Here is a 21,677-nt window from a genome sequence, read left to right on the forward strand (position 1 = left end):
TACAGCCTCGCCCAGCTCCAGCTGTTGTATCCATAGTGGGCAGAAGACTTTTCTCTTTTCCTTTCTCTGTAATTCTGCCTTTCAAATAAATTTTAAAATCTCATTAAAAAAAAGAGTATAAGCACTTTGGCGCTTTGCGTTGTGATGCAATGCGTTAAGCCACTACACTGATTTCAGTATCTCATTTTACTCCACTTGATCTTAGCCAAAAGGCCGAGAAGCGATCAGTATCTCATTTTAAAGAAGCACTTTAGGTGCTAGTGCAGTAGTCTCTGCAGGGTTCTAGTCTATGGTCATTGCTATTTGGCAGTCAGTCCTAAGTGCCTTACCCACATAGCTTCCTGCTTCTTGTTCATTTGTTTTGTTAGAATTGACACAGAAGCTCTATTTTGATTCTGTCAACTTTTATATGGTTCATCTTGGGGATAATGAGGCTCCCTTTTAGAGATGTAATATGGAATCAATGAAAAGACACAGGATGATATGCTTCTCCCTATTGAACTTTAATGAAAAATTTAAATTGGTTATAGAAATCCATATAGCCAATAGAATTTCTGGAATAAAGGGGATATGAGCTATTAGAAATGGTAACCTAAGAACTAGCTCCTGGGACAAGTAGTCCTAATTAACAAAGAGGCAGTTGGGAAAATGTCCCTTTAGTTGGTATTTTTTATGTTGATGCTTTTCTTAAATATCCATTGCTGTTGGCTCTGTGTTTCTGTATTACAAAGTAGAGCATTGAATAGCTGATACTAAGTTCTTTGTTAGAGCGGGATATATGGATTGCTGTCTCTTGAGAATCTGGCTAGGTTACCATTAGAGTTCCTTACAGGAAGTGAATATTTGTTCATTTAACAAATATATTGCTGATTGGAAAGAGTCCATCTCCTTCATGCTCATTTTCCAAGGGATGAGTCCCTACCAAAGACCAAGTTCAGTATATTTACCAGAGAATTTGCTTTTGCATTTCCAGATAATACAAGAGAAATTATATATTAAAATTACGAGCATATGCATAATATATTTGAGATCAATTATTTGTTGGATTAGTTTTCAGATAACTATTACCGTGCAGAAATGATTGATGCCCTGGCCAACTCTGTTACTCCTGCAGTCAGTGTGAATAATGAAGTTAGAACTTTGGATAACCTGCATCCTGATGTGCGACTCATTCTTGAAGAAATCACCAGGTTTTTGAATATGGAAAAGCTTCTTCCAAGTTACAGACATACCATCACTGTCAGGTATGATTCAGTTCTCCGCTTTTTAAAAAGCTCTCTAGGGATTGGAATGGTGGCAGAGCAGGTAAAGCCTTCATGCACTGGCATCCCATGTTGTTGCCAGTTAGTGTCCCAGCCACTCCACTGCTAGTCCAACCCCCTGCTAAGGCCTGGGAAAACAGCAGGTGCTGGCCCAGGTTTGTAACTTGCACCCACATGGGAGAACCAGAAGAAATTCCTGGCTTCTGTTTGGCCCCCCACCAGGCCACCCAGAAAGATGTGTTGTGGCCATCCAGAAAATGAAACAGTGGGTGGAAGATCTCTGGCTCTCGTTCTCTCTCTAATTCTGACTTTCAGAATAAATTAAAATTTTTAAAAAAACTTTTAAAGCTATATTTTTATAGCTAAGAACAAAATCTCATTATAGCAGACTGAGAAATATAGTAAAGTAAAAGGAGTAAATTAACATTCTACAAACATTTTTAATGTTTGTTGAATGTTCACCTTATTTTTTCCTCTGTATTATGTAAGTTTTGAATGTCTTCATTGTTTTATTTTGTGTGTATCATAAATATTTTCTCATTTCAACAAAAATTCTTCATAACTTTTTTATTGTATAGTCTTTTATTTTCTTAGCTATAGTATAGACATCCTCTAATCTTTTAAGCAACTTCTTTTTTTTTTCCCTATAGATTTTAGTTATTTGGAAGATTTTCGTAGAGAAGGAGATGTTCCATTCACTGGTTCGCTTCCCAGATGGCCACACAGCTAAGGCAGTGCCAGGCTAAAGACAGGAGCCTGTAACTCCATGAGGGTCTCCCGTGTGGGTGGTAGGGCTCCATGTGCTTGGCCTGTCTTCTGTTGATTTCCCAGGCACATCAGCATGGAGACTAACCAAGTGACTAAGGCTTGAATCGCACTTATGTGTATGCCATTATAGGCAGTCCGTGAAACCACTGTGCCATAATTTTGTCCCTCACTTTTATTTTTTGCTAAATTTTTATTTTGAATTTTTGAGTTTTATGGTATAATTTCTTAGAGACTGGGATCCCACCCCAAACTCCCGTCCCCAACAGATTTTCCCCACATTGCTACAATGGTATAGTCCTTCATAAGGAGTCATGATTTCATCACGTTCCTCGCTTGTTTTACTTATACTAACTTCTTGTGTGTAGCTCTCAGAAATTCTTTTTTTTTTTTTTAAAGATTTATTTTTATTGCAAAGTCAGATACACAGAGAGGAGGAGAGAGAGGAAGATCTTCCATCTGCTAACTCACTTCCCTAATTCACTCCCCAAATGACTGCAACAGCCAATGCTGAGCCAATCCAAAGCCAGGAGCCTCATCTGGGTCTCCCACATGGGAGCAGGGTCCTGAGGCCTTGGACTGTTCTCGACTGCTTTCCCAGGCCACAGGCAGGGAGCTGGATGGGAAGTGGAACCGCCAAGATTAGAACTGGCGCCCATATGGGATTCCATATGGGATCCCAGAGCATTCAAAGCAAGAACTTTAGCTGCTAGGGTACTGCACTGGGCTCCAAAAATTCTTCTTTGTTTAGGAGTTTGCAAAAAGTTGAACGTTGATTCACGTTTTTTTTTTTTTTGGCGGGAGGAGGGTGGAGGTGGGGAGATTCTATATGTATGTGATTATTTTCATATTAAATTTTTTCTCTGAAGAATATTCCTGTTATAAGAGAAATAGTAGTTGAAATTGCCTGAAACTTTGAAGATTATTTTCTTTCAATGGAATTTAACATGATTTTGAATTGAAAAAAAAAAAAATGGAAAGGGAGAGTGATTGAGAGACAGAGTCCCAGGCAGAAAGCACTTCCATTTAGTTACTTACCCCTAAAATGCCTACGTCACGTGGCCTGGGCCAGGGGAAGGCCAGGAAGCGGGCACTTGGTCTTCGTCCCTCCCATGGGAATGGCAGGAGCCCAGTTAATTTAACTGCAAAAGTTTAATATTACACACTTGAAAAGTGATTCAAATCATGTCAGGATTTAAACTTACTGCTCCAGTTGAATTTAGTACCTAGGGAAACAAATTTGATGCATAATGCCTTGATGAGTAGTCAATGTAATGTTTTCTTCCTTAGTTGTCTGAGAGCCATTCGGGTGCTGCAGAAGAACGGGCACGTGCCAAGTGATCCGGCTCTGTTCAAATCTTACGCTGAATACGGCCACTTTGTGGATATCAGGATAGCTGCGTTAGAAGCCGTTGTTGATTATACTAAAGGTAATGCTTTAGGAAAAGAGATGGTTGTCATTTTAGAAGGAAATTCTACCTCCCAAGGCCATTGGTTAGTAAGATTTTCCTGTATGTGTAATGCAGATACTTTATTTTTAAATCCTTTGTGACTAATGATTGTGTCCCTGCATAAGTTTAACCACACATTATTTTAAGGAAGAGGAGATAATGTTTAGGAGATTTTTATGAGAGACTCAGGAAAGCGTGTTTCAGCTGTGCAAAACTTTGTGAAAGAAGAGCAAGAGGCATAAACGTTAGGGGAATTAGGGTAAGCTTCGTAAGGCTGAAAAATGTTAAGAGAATAATACATATTAAACATGCTTTCTGAAATATAGGGGATTTAAAGGGGAAAGTGGAAGTGCTTAAAAAAAGGCATGAATAAATAGGTGGAAGAAATCCGATAATTAAAGAAATAATGGCATACTTTGGAAGAATATAAATAAAACTGACCTATGTTAGACCTGGATGATTTTTCAGTTATTGATTCAGTTCGCAGGGAGCTGTGGCAGCTGCAGCTTGGCCGTGCAGAGCCTGGGAAACACAAGCTTTGCCTAGCTCTCCCACGTGGGTGGCAGTGGCCTAATCACTTGGGCAGTCTTCCTCTGCTTTCCCAGGCACGTTAGCGGGGGGGGTTGAATCCGAAGTGGAGCAGCCAGGGCACAGATCAGCACACATGGGATGCCAGCATTGCGGACGGAGGCTTTGCTGCCTATGTCACAGTGCTGACACCTCGCCCCCGTCCCCTTTAAGGAAAAATGATTTTTTTTTTCAAGCTCAAGAAATATTAAAAGCAGTTAATGTAAAAGAATAATGTGACCTCTGAGTTTTTCAGAGTACTGAGAGTCAAAAGACAATGAAGAAGTGGCTGTCTAATATTTAGGAAAAATTATGATCTGAAATTCTTAGTTCAAGTTGTGACTCATGCAGCCTTGGAGAGTTAGAATTACATCTCCTGTAACATTTCTTAAAGATAAACTGACAGTGATAATTTTCAGCCAACCTGGATGTGAATCAGCAACTCAAGATTAGGGCAAACATGAACATGAGGAGTGTGCCTGCAAAATCAGCTTAAGTATTTGTTAAATAGGTAGTAAGATTTAATGTATAATTCAAAGATCATTTTTTACAAATAGCATGCAGTTAGAAGGAATGTGTAAGTAATCTACATCTGAAATTCCAGATTACAACATTAAGTTGTGGAAGGAGTAAAGAAGTAAAAATATGCTAGACTTATTGTTTTGTTTCTTTTGTAAATTTTGATATAAATGTGGTTTATAATCAGAAAGTAAAGAGTAGGGCGATATATATATATATATATATACACGTGATATATATGTGTGTGTTCCTAAAGTCAGAAATGGTTGTTAATTATTTTATTGATGATTAAAATATTCTCATATAAGAAATTACAGTAAAGTAGTGGTTTTTGTTATTGTTAGATGACTTTCTGGACAAGGGGAAAAGGTACTCTTTGATTTCTTCTGCTCTAACATGGTACCATTTTTGTGAAATCTGAAAGTCTTGATGTCTACAAAATATGCTGTTTTTCCCAGTCTTATTTGTTACGATTTATGAATGTTGGCCATTGTCACATAAATAATAGGTGAATGTCATGAGTCAATGTTATCTGGAATTAAAGAAAAAAAAATATATACCTTCCAAAGAATGCTAAACTACTAAGTATAATGCAGTTAAGAAACATTTAAATGTAAACTGAACTTTTATTTCATTCTTCGATTTTGAGTTGAGATATTGACACTCAAATTAGAAAATGAAAGTCATGAAAAATAGGAAAAAATATGTGAAAAAACTCACATCATAAAAGCTAAACTGATTGAGGAACTCAATGGAAATCACAAATGAGGCATGTTAAGTCAGATAGTGTTCATGGCACTGTTTTTGTGCTGCCTTTTATATTATGCTGAGAAGTTGGAACTGTTTTGTTTTTAAGAGCTGTTTATTTGAAAGGCAGAGTTACAGAGAAGGAGAGATTCCCCAAATGACCAGAATGGCCAGGGTTGGATCAGGCAGAAGCCAAGAGCCACCTCTTTCTTCAGGTCGGCCGCCTGGGTGGCAGGGGCCCAGCCATTTGGGACATCTTCCACTGCTTTCTCAGGCTCTTGGCAGGGAATTGTTCTGAAGTGGAGCTTGCTGGACATGAACCAACTCCCATATGGGGTACTAGCATCACAGGTGGCAGCCTAAACTGATATGGCATGATGCCAGCCCCCAAGACTACCCTTCAGTCTGAGATAGAGCCGAGCGTTAAGACTTTTCTCATAGTGTATTTGAGTTCCATTGGAAATCAAGCCTCAACAGTTTAATAATCTGGAATACAATTTTATTTAGATTAATTCTATTTAATCATAGTTAGTTTAGGGTTTTTAATAAATGGTAATTTTCTTTGTTGTGCTTGCCCTGATTCTTTGACCTTTATTTTCAAAATGTTAACTTACTGCTATTTTATGTCTTGCTACATATAACATGATACTTGCAAAAGTTATAGTGAAAATTGCATTAAGTAAATATAAGAAAATCTAAGACCCACTGTTCAACTCTGATTGGAAACCCAGCAAAGGCAGAGTCTTAATAGTAAGTGTGAACTCTCTGCTAGTCACTTGTTATTTAGTTTGTTATGATTAGCTAAGACTATTGTTTCTTATTTTTCTTTAAGTGGACCGGAGTTATGAAGAGCTGCAGTGGCTACTTAATATGATTCAGACTGATCCTGTACCCTATGTAAGGTTAGTTTATACACCAGAATTTTTTGCTACTATAAATCCTGAAATAAATTGAACAGTTTCAGAAGATGGAACAATTACTTATGGTTTTTACTTTATTTCTCTTTGGAAAAACATTTTTCAAAATACACTTTTTTTAAGTATGTAATTTTAAAGTATGAGGCAACCTTGAAAAGCTCATAGTAAATGGAATTAAAAGATAGTTTTGTTAATGCAAAAAATGTTTATAATCCATGTATAGAAGATGCTTCAAAACTTTGCAGACAACATGTGAGTTGAAGTAAGATTCTGGTCACAAGTAGAAAAAGAAATGTACCTACCATGTATTCATTTATTTTCAACTTCTGTTAGCATAACTAACATTAACTAACATTGACATACCTATTTCTTAGATCTTGTTTTGAAGACTGGATATTTGAGCTGTATATGTTGAAGACCATTTTTAATACATTCTGATTTCTGCAAAACTTAGTTATAATTTTTGTAAATTTTGTGTCATGCAGTCTAAATTGCTTTTAAAATACTATTGAGAAACTGTTAATATTCATTCACATTTCAAGAATATGCTATTTGCAAACTGAGTTGAAGATTTATTTAAAAGTCTACTTCATAATTATGTTTAGCATATTATTTGATATGATTTATTTAAAATTTTCATTAAGGAACTTCTTGGGCGTAATTACACTAGCAGTTATAAAAATTCAACATATCTTTTAAAAGTCTTTTTTTAAAAGATTCATTCATTTTTATTGGGAAGACAGACTTAAGGAGAAGATAGAAGGATCTTCCATCCTTTGGTTCACTCCCCAAATGGCCACAGTGGTTCGAACTGAACTGATCAGAAGCCAGGAGCCAGGAGCTTCTTTGGGTCTCCCACACAGGTGCAGGGTACCCAGGCTTTGCTCCGTGGTCTGCTGCTTTCACAAGCCTTAAACAGGAAGATGGGTGGAAGGTGGAGCAGCCAGGACATGACCTGGGCAACTGCATGAGATCCCGGTGCTTGCAGGGGGAGGATAGTCAAGTGAGCCATCACACTGAACCCTTTAAAAATTTTTAAGGGTAAGTGGTGACTAGGTAAAAGTTTTACTACACAACAATTATCCTGCCTGTGCAACATTTGATGAAATTAAAATATGAGTTCATATAGGAATGAAAAAATGATTTAAAATATGTGCATAGCTTTTTCACAGTACACAATTTCTGTGAACTTTTACAAACACCTTAGTATGTTTATTGGTGTTTCATCTTTGAAAAAATTCAGCATAGGATTCCCATTTTCTTCTTATCTCTTTAGGGTTTTTTTTTGTCTTGTTAGTTATTTATGTTTATATCCTTGTGAAAGCCTTCTTTCCATCCTACCTTGAATAAAAATAAAACTTTAAAAGTAAATAAATGCTTAGGTTACTAAGTTATAAATGTACTAGTACTTACTGCTTTTTTTCAAACATAACCCTAGACCATCTTCTGCAACTGAATTGGCTTGGCCGTAAAGAGTTTGAAATGCTCTAACTAGGTAACCTGAAGTTGCAATAGTTTGGCCCTACTTGACATTTAGAGTAATGTTTCTTGTTAACGCAAAATTCCAAGTGCAACAGTGTGACTAGATTCTCTTAGATTTAAAAGGTGTGAGCTAGAGATAGCCGTAATGCTGATCCCCTCACACATGGAGCATGAGAGTCTAAGCACAAACGTTCGTGTTTTCGCTCAGAAGCATTGATGTGCTCTGCATAGACTTGTATTCCCTTTCACGTTACTTATCTGTAAGTTACAGATGTACTTTTTGACGAAATCCCTTTGTAATCTCTATAAAGTGTTTCTGCATTCCCATGCTTTATAAAGATATAATAAAGAAGTTCATGCTCAATATATTATCTCAAATATAGGTATTTTTGGCTTTACTGGATTTTTTTTTGCTCCATTTTAAGATGAATTATTTTAGTATGTGCTTCCAAGAAAAATGGAATATTTATTTTAGAAAGTGGGATAGGAAAGATTATTTAGAAATACATGGAGTAAGATTTTAAAATACTTCGTTATATAGCAAGGCAAGTTGAGAAAGAGAAAATCCACAGAATGTCTTCCGTGATAAAGCAATAGTCAATATTCAGGATGTTTTAATACGTGTATGCACAGCACGCATTCATCAAGTTGGAGTCATTCATGTTTCCATCTCTTTATCATGATTTTTTGCTTTTAACTTCTCTTTGCCAGTTATCAGAAAGTGTATGATTGTTGTGAACTCTAGTCAGCCCATGGTGCTGTAGAACTATAGAATTCCTTCCTTCCTTCCTCGTTTGGATACCTGTTATTCTGCATCTGGCTGTCCTCTTCCTTCATTCCATCCCACACATTTCCCAGTCTCTAGTGACCACCAGTCTATACGTTTACACTTAGCATGTAATCAAAAAGTTATTTTAAGGAGGTCAAAATGGTAACTACCCTGACTTGATCGTCATGCTTTGTATGCGTGCATCAAATTATTATACTATTCTCCACAAATAGATATAGTTAAGATAGTTTAAACATTTCTTTAGATTTGAGATGTAACAGAATGTTTTTTCAGTGAAATTGAACTAAACACAATGTTAGACCTTGGAATGGAAAATGGTGAAATGTGAAGGAAGAACCATAGGTTATTACCACGCATTTTATGTCTCCTGCTCATAGCATTAATCAACAAATGCTCTTCTGAAGTTTAACATTTGCTGTTATTTATTCCAGACACAAGATCCTAAACATGCTGACAAAGAACCCTCCCTTTACGAAGAACACAGACTCTCCCTTATGCAATGAAGCTCTGGTGGATCAACTTTGGAAACTCATGAATTCTGGTAAGATGCTGCTGGTTTTTTTTTTTAAACCAAATTTGTGGGTTTTTTGGTTTGTTGTTTTTTATTAGAGTATTTTTGTGTTATGGTGTATTTAAAATTCAGTATCAATTAAAAACAAAAGTTAAATTTTTGTTTTGTTTTTCTTTCAAATAAGGTATCACATATTTTCATTGGTGGGTATTATAACATTTATTAAAGGTATATTTGCTTAGTTTGCTCCACAGCATGGTTAAGGAAATCAAAACATTAATGTACATGAAAATATTTAAAATGGTTAAAGGGTTAGAGATATGAACTTATTAAGTGTAATTTTTATCATAAGGCTTCAAAAGTCTGACCTGTTTTTCCCAGCCACCTGGTAGGTTGACTTAACCCATCCTTGGACCTTAATGCAGTACAGTGTAATATGCAACCTGAATTTTAAAACACTGCTACTGTTACTGCCCTTCACTTTGGAGATGAGTTTAAGAGCACTTTAAATGAGTTAAAGAGCATAACACAGTGCTTAGGAACACTAATTCTGGGATTTAGAACTGTCCTGCTGGCGCTGAAACTTAGCTTAACCTTGTTTATGTCTAATTTATTTTTAAAATTATCATGCAATACTTAAACATTTTTGTATGGTACATTGTAATGCCTCAGCCTTTATACACATGTAAACTATTCAAACCAGACAGTTGGATTTCTGTTTTTATTTGTGATGGCACCTACCATCTCTTTTATTTATGCAGCATAATTATAAACTATAGATGTCCCACTATGGCGTGGAACACTAGAATTTGTTACTTTCATCTAACTGTGTTTTTGTACCTTTTATCCAATCCTCATTATCTGTCTTACTGTTAGCTCTCCTCCCAGCCTGTAGTAACCACTCCCAGCTCTCCCTTCCCAGCCTGTAGTCACCACTGCTCTAAGGTCACATTGACCATTGTTTCTTTTTAAGTCTACATGGAGACCATTTGGTATTTGCCTTTCTGTATCTGGATTAGCATAATGATCTTCAGTTCCATCTGTTTTGCTATAGATATTTCTTTTTGTAATGAAATATATTCTATTGTGTGTAGTTACATTTTCTTTAGCCATTCATTGGTTGGTAGGCAACTAGGTTGATTCTCTGTATTGGCTATTATAAGTAATACTGATAAACATGGGAGTATAGTTAGTTCTTTCACATGCTGCTTTCATTGTGTGTGTGTGTGTGTGTGTGTGTGTGTGTGTGTGTGTGTGTGTGTGTGTGTGCGCGCACTCCTGTAACTGAAAGAGATGGCTTAGATAACAGGTTTATTGGTAGTTTTTTGAGGAACTGCCATGCTCTTCTCTGTAACGATCATACAATCCTGCATTCCCTTCAGCAGGGTAGAAGGGTCTCCTTTTCTCCACATCCCTGCCACATCTAGAATCCCTTTGTCTTTTTGACAGTAGCCATTGCAACTGGGGTGAGGTGATAGCTCATTGTGGTTTTGATTTCGTTTTCCTGAAGGCTAGTACAGCTCAACATGTTTTTCTGCATCTACTTTTTTGAACATTTATATTTCTTATTTTATGTTTTTTTTTTAGGTAAAGATTTATTTGTTCATTTGAAAGGCAGAGTTAGAGAAAAAGGAGACTCCCCAAATGGCCACAATAGTTGGAACTGGACTGGTGTGCAACCAAGAGTCAGGAGCTTCCACTGAGTGCCTTATGGGTACAAGGGCCCAAACACCTGGACTGTCCTCTGCTGCTTTCCCAGACACTTTAGCTGAATCAGAAGTGGAGCACCCATAACATGAATGGGCTCCCAGATGGGATGCCAGCTCCAAAAAGAGCAGCTTTACTTGCAGTGCCACAGTGCTGGGCCCTGTACTTCTTAGTAGAGTTTTTAATCAGATCCTTTGCTTGTTTCTTAACTGGACATTTGGCTGTTGAGGTTTTTGGAGGTCCTCATGTATTCTGGAGATTCATAGTTTGCAGATGTTCTCTCCCATTCTGTTGATTCAGTCTCTTGCTTGTTTTTTGAGGTTTGGGTTTTTTTGGTATTGTAGTTTTATTTTGCTGTACATGAATTTAATGATAGTACTAGTTCTTCAAATCCATGAACATGAGAAATCTTTTTAACTTCCTTGTGTTTTTAGTATATTTCATCATGTTTTCAAAATTTTTATTGTTTAGCTTCTTTTTTTAAAGATTTGTTTTTATTATTATTATTATTATTTTTTATTGGAAAGGCAGATACACAGAGAGGAGAGACAGAGAGGAAGATCTTCCGTCTGATGATTCACTCCCCAAGTGGAGCACAACGGCCAGTGCTATGCCGATCCAAAGCCAGGAGCCTCTTCCAGGTCTCCCACGTGGGTGCAGGTTCCCAAAGCTTTGGGCCGTCCTCGACTGCTTTCCCAGGCCACAAGCAGGGAGCTGGAAGGGAAGCGGGGCTGCCGGGATTAGAACCAGCGCCCATATGGGATCCCGGGCGTGCAAGGCGAGGACCTTAACCACTTGCACCACCGCGCTGGGCCCATGTTTATATTCTTAGTTGAATTTATTTTAAGGTGAATTTTTGGTAGTTATCATGAATGAGATCACGCCTACAGATTTTTTTTTCCCAAGGAGTTTATTATTTTTGTATTAAAATACTACTAATTTTTGTGTTGATTTTGTAGCCTGACTATTTCTCTATATGTACAATCTCAGCATTTGTTATCAGGGCTAATTTGGCTTTCTTCTTTTCTGTTTGTATGTTTTTTTAAATATCTTTTTGTCTAATTGCTTTGTGTATTACTTTCAGTACTATACTGAATAAGATATCCTTGTCTTATTTGAGATCTTACAGAAAATGCTTCCAGCTTTTCCCCATACAGTATGATGGTTATGATGGGTTTATAAAATAGGCCTGGTTTTTTCAAAGATACTTCGTAAATGACTGTTGAATTTTATTGAAAGCTTTTTCTGCCTCTGTGGAGAGGGTGATTGGATCTTCCTTTTTCATTCTGTTGTTGTGCTGTGTTATGTTTATTGATTTGCATATGTTGAGTGATCCCTGAATCTGTGTGATAACTCCCACTTGATCCTATGGATTGATGTTTTTTATGTGTTGTTGAATTCAATTTGGTAGCATTTTGTTAAGAGTTTCCATCTGTGTTTATCAGGGATATTAAGATATGATTTTATTTTTTTAAAGATGTATTTTTTATTAGAAAGCTATCTGGTCATTCATTCTCGAAATGGCCACAGCAGCCGATCTGAAGCCAGGAGCTTCTTCTACATCTGCCATGTGGTTGGCAGGGCTCCAAACGCTTGGACCAGCTTGCACTGCTTTTCCCAGGCTAGTGGGGGAGCTAGATTGGGAGTGAAGCAGCTGAGGCTTGAAGCAGCACGCACGTGACATGGAGGCTGCTGCTCTACCTGCTATGTCAGAGTGCTGCCCTCCAGTGTGTTACATGTCTGTCTGTTTCACTATTACGTGTTGCAGTGACTGTCTTTTTTTAAAAGAAGTTCTGTTTGGGATCTTACAGACTTCCTGCAGTCAGATATACGTATCTGTCTCCAGGCTGGACAAGTTTTTAGCTGGTAGGCTATTCTATGGGGTTTTATTTTCTTTTTGTTCCTTTTCTTTCCTTTTGTTTCACCTTTTTCATTTTCAAGGTTTATTTATCTATTAGAAAGAAGAACTTATAGAAGGAGAATAAACAGGGAGAGCTTTCATTCACTGATTTACTCCCCGATTGGTTGCTATGGCAGGGGCTGGCCTGCAACAAAGCCAGAAGCCTGAAACTCCATCTGGGTCTGTAGCGTGGGTGGCAAGGGCCAAGGCACTTGAGCCATCTTCTACTGCCTTCCCAGACACTTTAGCAGAGAGCTGGATCAGAAGTGGAGCTGCCAGGATTCTAAATGGACACCCAGATGAGCTTAACCTGTTGCACTACAATGCTGGCCCCTGTATAAGATTTCTCTGCAGCTGTCTTCATACTCTTTTTGTCTTTTTTGTTGTTGTTGTTTTTTGTCTGTCTGGAATATATCTGAAAACCTTCTTAATGCATTATTTTTTTCCTGCTTCATCTAGTGTGTTATTTAGAATTTCTGCTGTGTTCTTTATTTGAATTATTGAGTTCTTTTTCTAAGATTTCTGCAGTTCTTTTTCTGGAACTCTGTCTCCTTCTTGAATTTATCATACATGCCATGTCTGGTTTTCCTGATTTTTTTCCTTAGAGATTTATTTATTTTTATTGAAAGTCAGTTATACCAGAGAGGAGGAGGGACAGAAAGATCTTCCTGTCCACTGATTAACTCCCCAGGTGGCCACAGTAGTTGGAACTGTTTAAAGCAGTCTGTTCCTTTGGGGGTGTCCAGGCTTTGCTCTCCAACTTGTGTTCCTACATCTATCATTTTTAATGTTACAGGTTTTGTAATAAAATGCTTTTTCCTGAGTATGTGTTTTCTGGTATCAGTTTTTGTACATTGGTTTTGATTTTAGTTGGCTGCTGTCTTTTGGCTTTAGCATATCTTCATCCGTCACACCCAGTGGCAGTGTAGGTAAGAACCCAGGGTGCTCTTTTCACACACAGCAGAGGCACGCAGGTCTTATTTTCCACCCAGTGGGACAAGATGAGGATATCGTGGCAGAAAGCAGTACCAGCCTGTCACGGCCAGGGTTGTAGGAGGGCAGGTCCAGAGTCCTGGAGGGGCTGCTTTGGTTACTGTCTTGGCATGGGTGTGGTTGGATTCATACCAGCAGCATCTGAAAGTCCAGCAAAGGTGTGTGAGTGCCTTAGTACCACCACCTGATTTCTTAGGCAATATTCGAACAGCCAGCAAACATCTTCCTTTAAACAATTGCCATCTCTTTGTTGTGCTGTCTGGGGTTTGGAAGGAATGGGCTGAGCAATCCCATGGCTACCTACACAATGCTAGATCAAGTTCAGGGCCACACAGGATCAGTGCAGCATGTCATTAGGCCACGGTTCACTTCAGTGTGGACTTATGCTGCTGAGGTGAGCTTGTGACTTCAGGTTGCTGTTTTTGACCACAGGTGATGCTAGCTGGGCTATAAATTCAGTTGAAGGCAGCAGGATCAGGGTCTGTCCAGGTGCACTGTCAGTGTATACTGACCTGGGGACAGCAGCCTTTAATATCTTCCCAATAGTGATTTTAGGAGAACCAAGACGCACTCCGTGATCACATTTATGCCCTGCTTTCAGTGGCAGAGTCTTGTTCCTTGCTGTTTCTCTTGCTTGGAGCAGAGACAATGAAGACAGACCTGGACTGCCCAGACTGGCATTAGCTGGGAGTAGTTCTCAGAGCTCCAGGGTCCTGTGCTCCTTGTTGGTGCTTCTAAGCCTGTGAGCAGCTGGGGGTGATCCCTGGGAGTAGTTCTCAGAGCTCCAGGGTCCTGTGCTGCTTGTTGGTGCTTCTAAGCCTGTGAGCAGCTGGGGGTGATCCCTTCCGCCAGGACACAGCTGTTGGCCTGCTACTGGGATCTGCCTAGAGATTCTGTATAAGCCTGGCCTGGGGAGAGTCCTCTGGGCTCTCCCCATGAGCATCAAGGTGAAGGCATTTCCCCCAGTGGCTGTTGCCTAATTCTGCTGCAAGTTGGGAGAAGGGCAGTGAAGGTAGACCCTTGACCTAAGGCTCAGGCTGCAGGTCCTGGCTTGAGGGGCAGAAGTCTTGAGGTCCCTTCTGACTCCAGGTTTCACTGTAGTAGGTCTGGCATTGGGTTTTAAAGACTCTAGTCTGGACTTAGTTGCTCTTCTCCCCCTAGGTGGAAGCATCTTTCCATGCTGCACTTCTTGGACTTGTGGGAAGGGTGATAGGACGCCTCTTTTGTTGTTGCTTTTCCTATTATTGTATTTTAAAAGGCACTGTATTCTTTCACCTGGCTTCCTTAGCTCTTATGAAAGTGGTGTGATAGTGTATAGCTCTCCAGATTTGTGTCTGGGTAAATGGCTGGAGCATCCTATTTTGCAGATGTCTGCACTGGGTCCCTACCAGAGCTGTGAAACTGTGCAACTTTTCTAAACTGTTTTCACTTACAAAGTACAGATGACAATGAAAATGACTTCTTCAAAATGAGAATTAAATGAGCTAGTATGCATCAGGAACAGTGCCTCATATTAAATACTCAAAAATGTCATACTCATACTAGTACAGTAATGATATCATTCTGCTGTTCATATATTTGACTTATTTATGGTTCTGGTTTTGGAAGTCATTCACAGCCTTTGCTATTTTTATTGGATTATTGTGTTTTTTTTTCCTATTGACAGGTAATATATGTATATAGCTTCTTTCTTTTTGCTACTGTTTGTAATTTGTAGATGATCTTATTTCTGTTTTGATTTTGGGGATGAGTCCACAGTTCTGGAACTTGTAGAGGATTGTTCAATAGTTAATATGTGGCACAAGCTCCACTGGATTATGTATATTCTTAAAAATGTATTTATTTGGGCCCGGCGCGGTGGCACAGTCCTCACCTTGCACGCCCGGGATCCCATATGGGCGCCGGTTCTAATCCCGGCAGCCCCGCTTCCCTTCCAGCTCCCTGCCTGTGGCCCAGGAAAGCAGTCGAGGACAGCCCAAAGCTTTGGGACCCTGCACCCACGTGGGAGACCCGGAAGAGGCTCCTGGCTTCGGATCGGCATAGCATTGGCCGTTGCGCTCACTTGGGGAGTGAATCATCAGACAGAAGATCTTCCTCTCTGTCTCTCTTCTCTGTATATCTGTCTTTCCAATAAAAAGTAAAATAAAAATAGATCTTTTAAAAAAATGTATTTATTTGAAAGTAGGAGTCACAGAAACAAAGAGAGGAAGACTGATAAGCTGTTCCATGTACTGGTTCACTCCCCGGCTGACCACGACACCCGGGATGGGGGCAGCTCTGGGGGCAGCTTGAGGCAGGAGCCAGGGGCTTTCTCCAGTTCTCCCATGTGCAGCAGGTTCCCAGGCACTTGGGCCTTCTGCTGCTGCTTTCCCAGACACATTTACCGGGAGTTGAATTGGAATATATTCTTAATAAGGATACATTATTCCTTATCCATGATAAGTCAGAAATTTGAAGAAAGCATAATAAAATACGAAGATTCTTTTGTTACTTTCCAGATAAGATTTTTTTTAACCAAATAAATGTATGTTTGAGGTCAGTGGGACAATTTATATGCCACAGTTGAGGCCCGTTAGAAGGTTATGATTGTACACATTTATGCTCAGGTTGGTTTCAGATTTCATCTTGACAGTGTGCAGTATCAAATACAGCTGCTGTTCGGGTTGGTATTCTCTGGGCAGTAAGCTGCGTCCAGCACTGAGATCAGTGAGCAGTGAGGCCACGGGCATAAGCAAATCATTGCTCGGTTTTTCAGATTTATTAAAAGTGAGCACTATGAATATTGGGAGTGGAATGATTAATTGGGAAGGAGTTTCTTTTTAAAGCACTTTTGAAGAACGTTAGGAAGGGTGGGCTAGAGAGAGTTGCTCCTTGCCGTCTCTGGCTGAGCCTCTGGAAGAGTGAATCTAATCTCTCTTTTTTTGGTTTAATTTTCAGTTTTTTTTTTTTTTAAATCAAAGCTGCATAATCACTTTTTAAAGTTTACTGGGGAAGAAAATAACCAAAAAGGATTATCATGTAATTCTACTCTATCACTATTATTAAGATTTTAATGTATTCTTGGCCTCTGGTGGGGGTGGAGGACGGAAGTTTGTGTGTGCATGTGCTGTATCTAGTGGGATTGTCATCAAGGTTTTAAAGCACTGTTTTATCCAGAACACTTTTTATGTTGCTTTATTATCTTCTCACTGGTTGTTATTTTTTTTTTAATGTTTATGAAAATTCACCAGGAACAGAAAAGAGCTGGGTCTTGTAGTCCCTAAATCCTACCAAGTCTGCATCTTCCAGCCAAGTGGACTCGAGGCACGTTGAATTTGCATAGTTGTGTTGAGCACATTTAAAATACATAGGAGTGGGCCCGGCGCAGTTAAGTTCCTCACCTTGCACGCCCGGGATCCCATATGGGCGCTGGTTCTAATGCCGGCAGCCTCGCTTACCTTCCAGCTCCCTGCCTGTGGCCTGGGAAAGCAGTCGAGGACGGCCCAAAGCTTTGGGACCCTGCACCCATGTGGGAGATGCTCCTGGCTTGGGATCGGCATAGCACTGGCCATTGCGCTTACTTGGGGCGTGAATCATCGGACAGAAGATCTTCTTCCCTGTCTCTCCTCTCTATATATCTGCCTTTCCAATAAAAAAAAAAATAAATCTTTAAAAAAAATAAATAAAACACATAGGAGTGAAGGTGGGGCTGTTGGGAAGGGTTCCATGTCACCCCACAGTCCGGGGCATCATTTGCAGCACAGGTGATTAGGGGATGCTTCTTCTCCAGGTCTAGCTTTCATGGAAACAGTGACGTTAACCTTAATGAAGTTTTTCTGATTATCCTTGCTGATCAAATATTTAAGATGCATTCTTTTTCCTTCTCCACCCTAGGATAGGAAGAGCCAGGGCCAGCTGCTCTGGGTCGTCACAGACTTGATTGTTCACCCTCGGCAGAATTCCTTCCTTTCCCTCAAAGATTTGGGCCTCTCTGGCCTTTGCTAACAAATGTCTCAAGAATTTGATAACCTGCTCCTTATGTAAAATGCTTTGAGGAGGGAAATAATGGATGTGTACAAAAGCAAAGCCAGTCAGGCCAGTTAAGTGCATCTATGTGCGTGTTCCAGAGAAGGAAAATGGGTCTCGTATACTATCCCTACACTTACTGTGTGTTCTTGCCATGTTTTAATTTCTCTGTAGCTTTTATGATGTAAAACCCTGATCCTCTTCAGGGCTACTGCCTGTTTCTCTGATTTGAATGGTATCGTGTATCTGCTGCCACATCACGGAGTAGCAAAATAAAAAATGTCTCCAGTAGGAATGAAGAGAATTTACAGCCATATAGCTACAAAGTGCCCAGCACACTGTGTGATCTAATATGCAATCGGAAGAATTTCTAATGAAGGATTTCCTCTGTAGGTAATTAATATAGCAACTATGTATTTGTTAGAGCAAATTTAATTAGAACAAATACTAGTTTATAATTTATTAACCTAGTATTTGTTGTTGAGCCCACCAATGTCTTAATAGTTACGATGTCCAGCATTTACTGTAGAAACTTCCTTCCTTTTTATTTGTCCTTAAGAAAATTTGTTTTTTGAAAGATAGAGTTACAGAGAGAGGAAAAGCTAGAGAGATCTTCCATTTGCTGGTCCAATTCCCAAATGTACATGACAGCCTGGGCTGAGCCAGACGGAAGCCAGGAGGTAGGACTTTCATCTGGGCTTCCTGCATGGTTGCAGTGTCCCAGGGATTCGGTCTGTATTCTTCTGCTTTCCCAGGTGTTAGCAGGGTGCTGGGTCATAAGCTGGCACTGCAGCTTAAAAGCCACAACGTTGCCCCTATTTTTCAATTTTAAACTTTGTGAAATGACAGTTCTTGATCAAAATTAAGTATCGATAGGATGTGTTTTTCTTATTGAGGATAATTCCAATATTCCTGATCTGCTTACATTCTCCAGATCATTTGAAATGTCAACTGGTAGCGATAGATATTAACTCTGTGCTGCCCATTGCATCAGTTCAGTCCATTGCGTTCAATAGTAGTGTCTAACTGCAGCACTCCACTGGTAAAAAAGAAAAAAATGGGAAAGAACTCTGAGAACATTGTACTCTGGACCTTCATTGCCGTGGAGCAGGGTCTGGTCTAAGACCAATTCTCTGATTTTGAAGATGAAAAATTTCTGGTCTTACCTGGTATAAACCGAACTTCTGTCCAAGCAGTCTTTTTGTCAAGTATATGTGTACTGCCCATTGCCATCCTTTGTGTGTGTATGTTTTCATTAGTTAATGTTACACTAACTGCACAAATATAAAGGTGTTTAAGAAAAATATTTTTCTTCTCTCCAATAAAATCAAGATTTGTTATTTAAAGTAGTTGTATGGTTTCTTACTACATTAAATTCAGAAAGTAGTCAGTGATAGGGTACTAGAAATCTGATGGGGATGCTGTCCATTAAATAGTCTGTTAACAGAGTCAAATCATGATGAACAGAGAAGGAATGAATATGGAATTATTAGAGTCCTAAAAAAGTACTATTTGTGGGAATATTAAAATTTTAGCTGATGTCTGTTATCCATTTTGCATGAAAAGCATGATAATAAAATTTTTTCAACTCATGAAATTCCCTAGGAACAGGTTTTATCACCATTCCACATGTAAGGATAAATGTGCTGATTGATTTGTGCTTCTTCATTGTTTGCATGTTAGGCACGTCACATGACTGGAGGCTGCGATGTGGTGCTGTGGACCTGTACTTCACACTGTTTGGCCTTAGTAGACCTTCCTGTTTACCTTTGCCGGAGCTTGGATTGGTTCTCAATCTAAAAGAGAAAAAAGCTGTCCTGAATCCTACCATTATTCCAGAGGTGATAGCCGGCAACCAAGAAGCTGCAAGTAACCCGAGCAGTCACACACAACTAGTGGGATTTCAGAATCCTGTAAGAATCATATAATGCATAAGATGTATAATGCATAAATTGTAGCTTATTGACAGAGAGCTATCCAAAGAAAATTGCTGTCTGTGAACTGTATAGCTTCTCTGTTTCTTGTGCTACTTTAAAAGCTCCTCCTGACATTTGGTTAGTACTTTATAGCTTATAAAATGCCACTGAGAGCTGTATAGCACATGATGTGCTGCCAGTCCATGTGCTTTTTTTGTGATGACATAATTTGGGTGTTTCTTTTTTTTTATATATTTGAACATAGAATTTTTCTCTGAGTAGTAGAAGACATGTTTATCTATTATGTGGTAACCTTTCTTGTCATTTTATTGGCAAGATGTTTAAGCATTTGACCCTGTCTTTTCAAATTGTTTCTCTGTGTAATACCTAGTACAGTTCTAAACATATGTAAGTCTTGGCAGGAGCTTTTTGAATGAAAATACAAAGCTGAAGGGATGATTGGGTGGGTGGATAATCTGCTCATCCAGGAGAAGACTGTGGATTACATTTTAAATTTGTGTATGAGGGTGCTAGAAAAATGTTTTGGAAAATGAAATTGAAAGGTGAGTTTATTTTGTTGCAAAATTTTGAAATTCATGGTATTCCATATATTTTTTTTAATAATATGGATTTTCTATGAACATGTTGAATATTCCTTGTATATATGTACATTCTTCTTTTGAAAAGCTTTACTGTCTACTATGAATTATTAAATTACCAGGCTTTTTCAAAAGATTTGCAGAGTACGCAGTAATAATTTTATTGTCATTTAAGGAAGTTTTCTAGAAATGGCTTTCTTTTTAATGACAAAATGCCTCTAGTACCTGATTTCATTTTTTCAACAACATTTAGATAAAGTTTGCTGCCCAGCAATTCCTTTCTGGTATGTTGGCACTTTAAAAAAAAGTGAATATTTGCATATTTATTGCCAGTAAATATTCTTACTTTATCTATGTTTGCATTTTAGGATAAAAGGACAGAATGGCAGCTAACAAAATAGTCTTTGGGGAAAACTGTGATTTTATTTAAATAGCTATTTTTTTCCCTCCAAAAACGACCAGCAGATAAGAAAAAATTAAATTTCATTTAAGCCCATTTCTGGTAACTTGTATCCACTGGACTTGTTGCTATAGCTGCTAGTTTCGGCTGTGATGTGAAGTGCATGTCTTCAAAAGTCCAATTGTGACCTTGACTATTGCTGCAGGAAGATGATCTCCTTGCAAAGAAAGTCTGAGAGTGTGAAAGAGCTCATCGGCAGCGAGTGACCGGGAAGGCTGCAGCTCTGGGCCCCCACTAGATCCTGGTCAGAGCCTGGAGAAGAATGAGGGTGGCAGCAAAGTGAAACAGGCTAAACCTGTATTCACAGCGCAGTCACTCTCCTGAGCAGCTTTCGGAATACTTGCTGCAGTTTTTTCTTAGCGGGAATACATGGGACAGACACACTGGGTCCTAAAAGGTCCCAGGGGTCATTCTGAAGCGCTGCAGTCGGTCGGGGGGCTCGTGTTATCCCACACTGCCGTCAGTGGGGGAGGAACTGCGTGCACACGCTGCCGTAGCTGTTTATGTCTTCCCGCATGGCAGGGGTGGATTTTAGTTACTGTTAAATTTCCAGTAATTTTTAAGGAGCTTCTTTTGGAGTCTGGGCCCCATGATCCTTTCTCTTAAAAGTTTTGAGGAAAAGAAACTACTTTTGCCGTTAAGGTTTTATGGGGGCATTTCTATGACCTCTGTGATACTTGTCCTAAGAGCCAACATTTAAATGTAAAATGAAGTAAGAGCCGTATTGTTCTTTGGTTTTGTGTGTCTGTGTTTTAGTTTTCAAATTCTCAAGAAGAGGAGGAGGTTGATATGGATACTGTTCATGACAGCCAGGCCTTCATTTCCCATCACTTGAACATGCTGGAGAGGCCGTCGACACCAGGTAGGACTGGCAGGTTACAGTGCATTCCCGTCACCCCTCTCAGGTGTCTGGCAGTGTGAAATGCTAGGTTGTATCAGCCTAGAACATGTTGGCAGCACAGCAGAGATCGTCATTTTTCTGTTTTACTTGTGTTCCTTTTTAATATTTGGAACATATAAAACCAGTTCATTAGATTCCTAATAATTTTGAATTTGTGTTTTTGGCTTTTGTGTTAGGCTCAATTT

The 21,677-nt window shown here is 39.1% G+C and overlaps 1 protein-coding gene across 2 annotated transcripts in view; it reads left to right on the top strand.

Moving 5' to 3' along the window:
• Positions 1–21,677, top strand: part of TAF2 (TATA-box binding protein associated factor 2) — a 74,986-nt gene that overhangs the window by 40,413 nt on the left and 12,896 nt on the right. For both annotated transcript variants that reach the window (XM_040979375.1, XM_040979376.1), the window contains exons 19-24: positions 1,051–1,244; positions 3,318–3,457; positions 6,144–6,213; positions 8,932–9,041; positions 19,300–19,529; positions 21,348–21,453. In XM_040979375.1, coding sequence (XP_040835309.1) covers positions 1,051–1,244; positions 3,318–3,457; positions 6,144–6,213; positions 8,932–9,041; positions 19,300–19,529; positions 21,348–21,453 — 850 coding nt within the window. The remainder of the gene's footprint in view (positions 1–1,050; positions 1,245–3,317; positions 3,458–6,143; positions 6,214–8,931; positions 9,042–19,299; positions 19,530–21,347; positions 21,454–21,677) is intronic.

This window comes from Ochotona curzoniae, unplaced genomic scaffold, assembly GCF_017591425.1.
Source record: "Ochotona curzoniae isolate NIBS_2020 unplaced genomic scaffold, NIBS_Ocur_1.0 contig_3190, whole genome shotgun sequence".
Lineage (NCBI taxonomy): Eukaryota > Metazoa > Chordata > Mammalia > Lagomorpha > Ochotonidae > Ochotona > Ochotona curzoniae.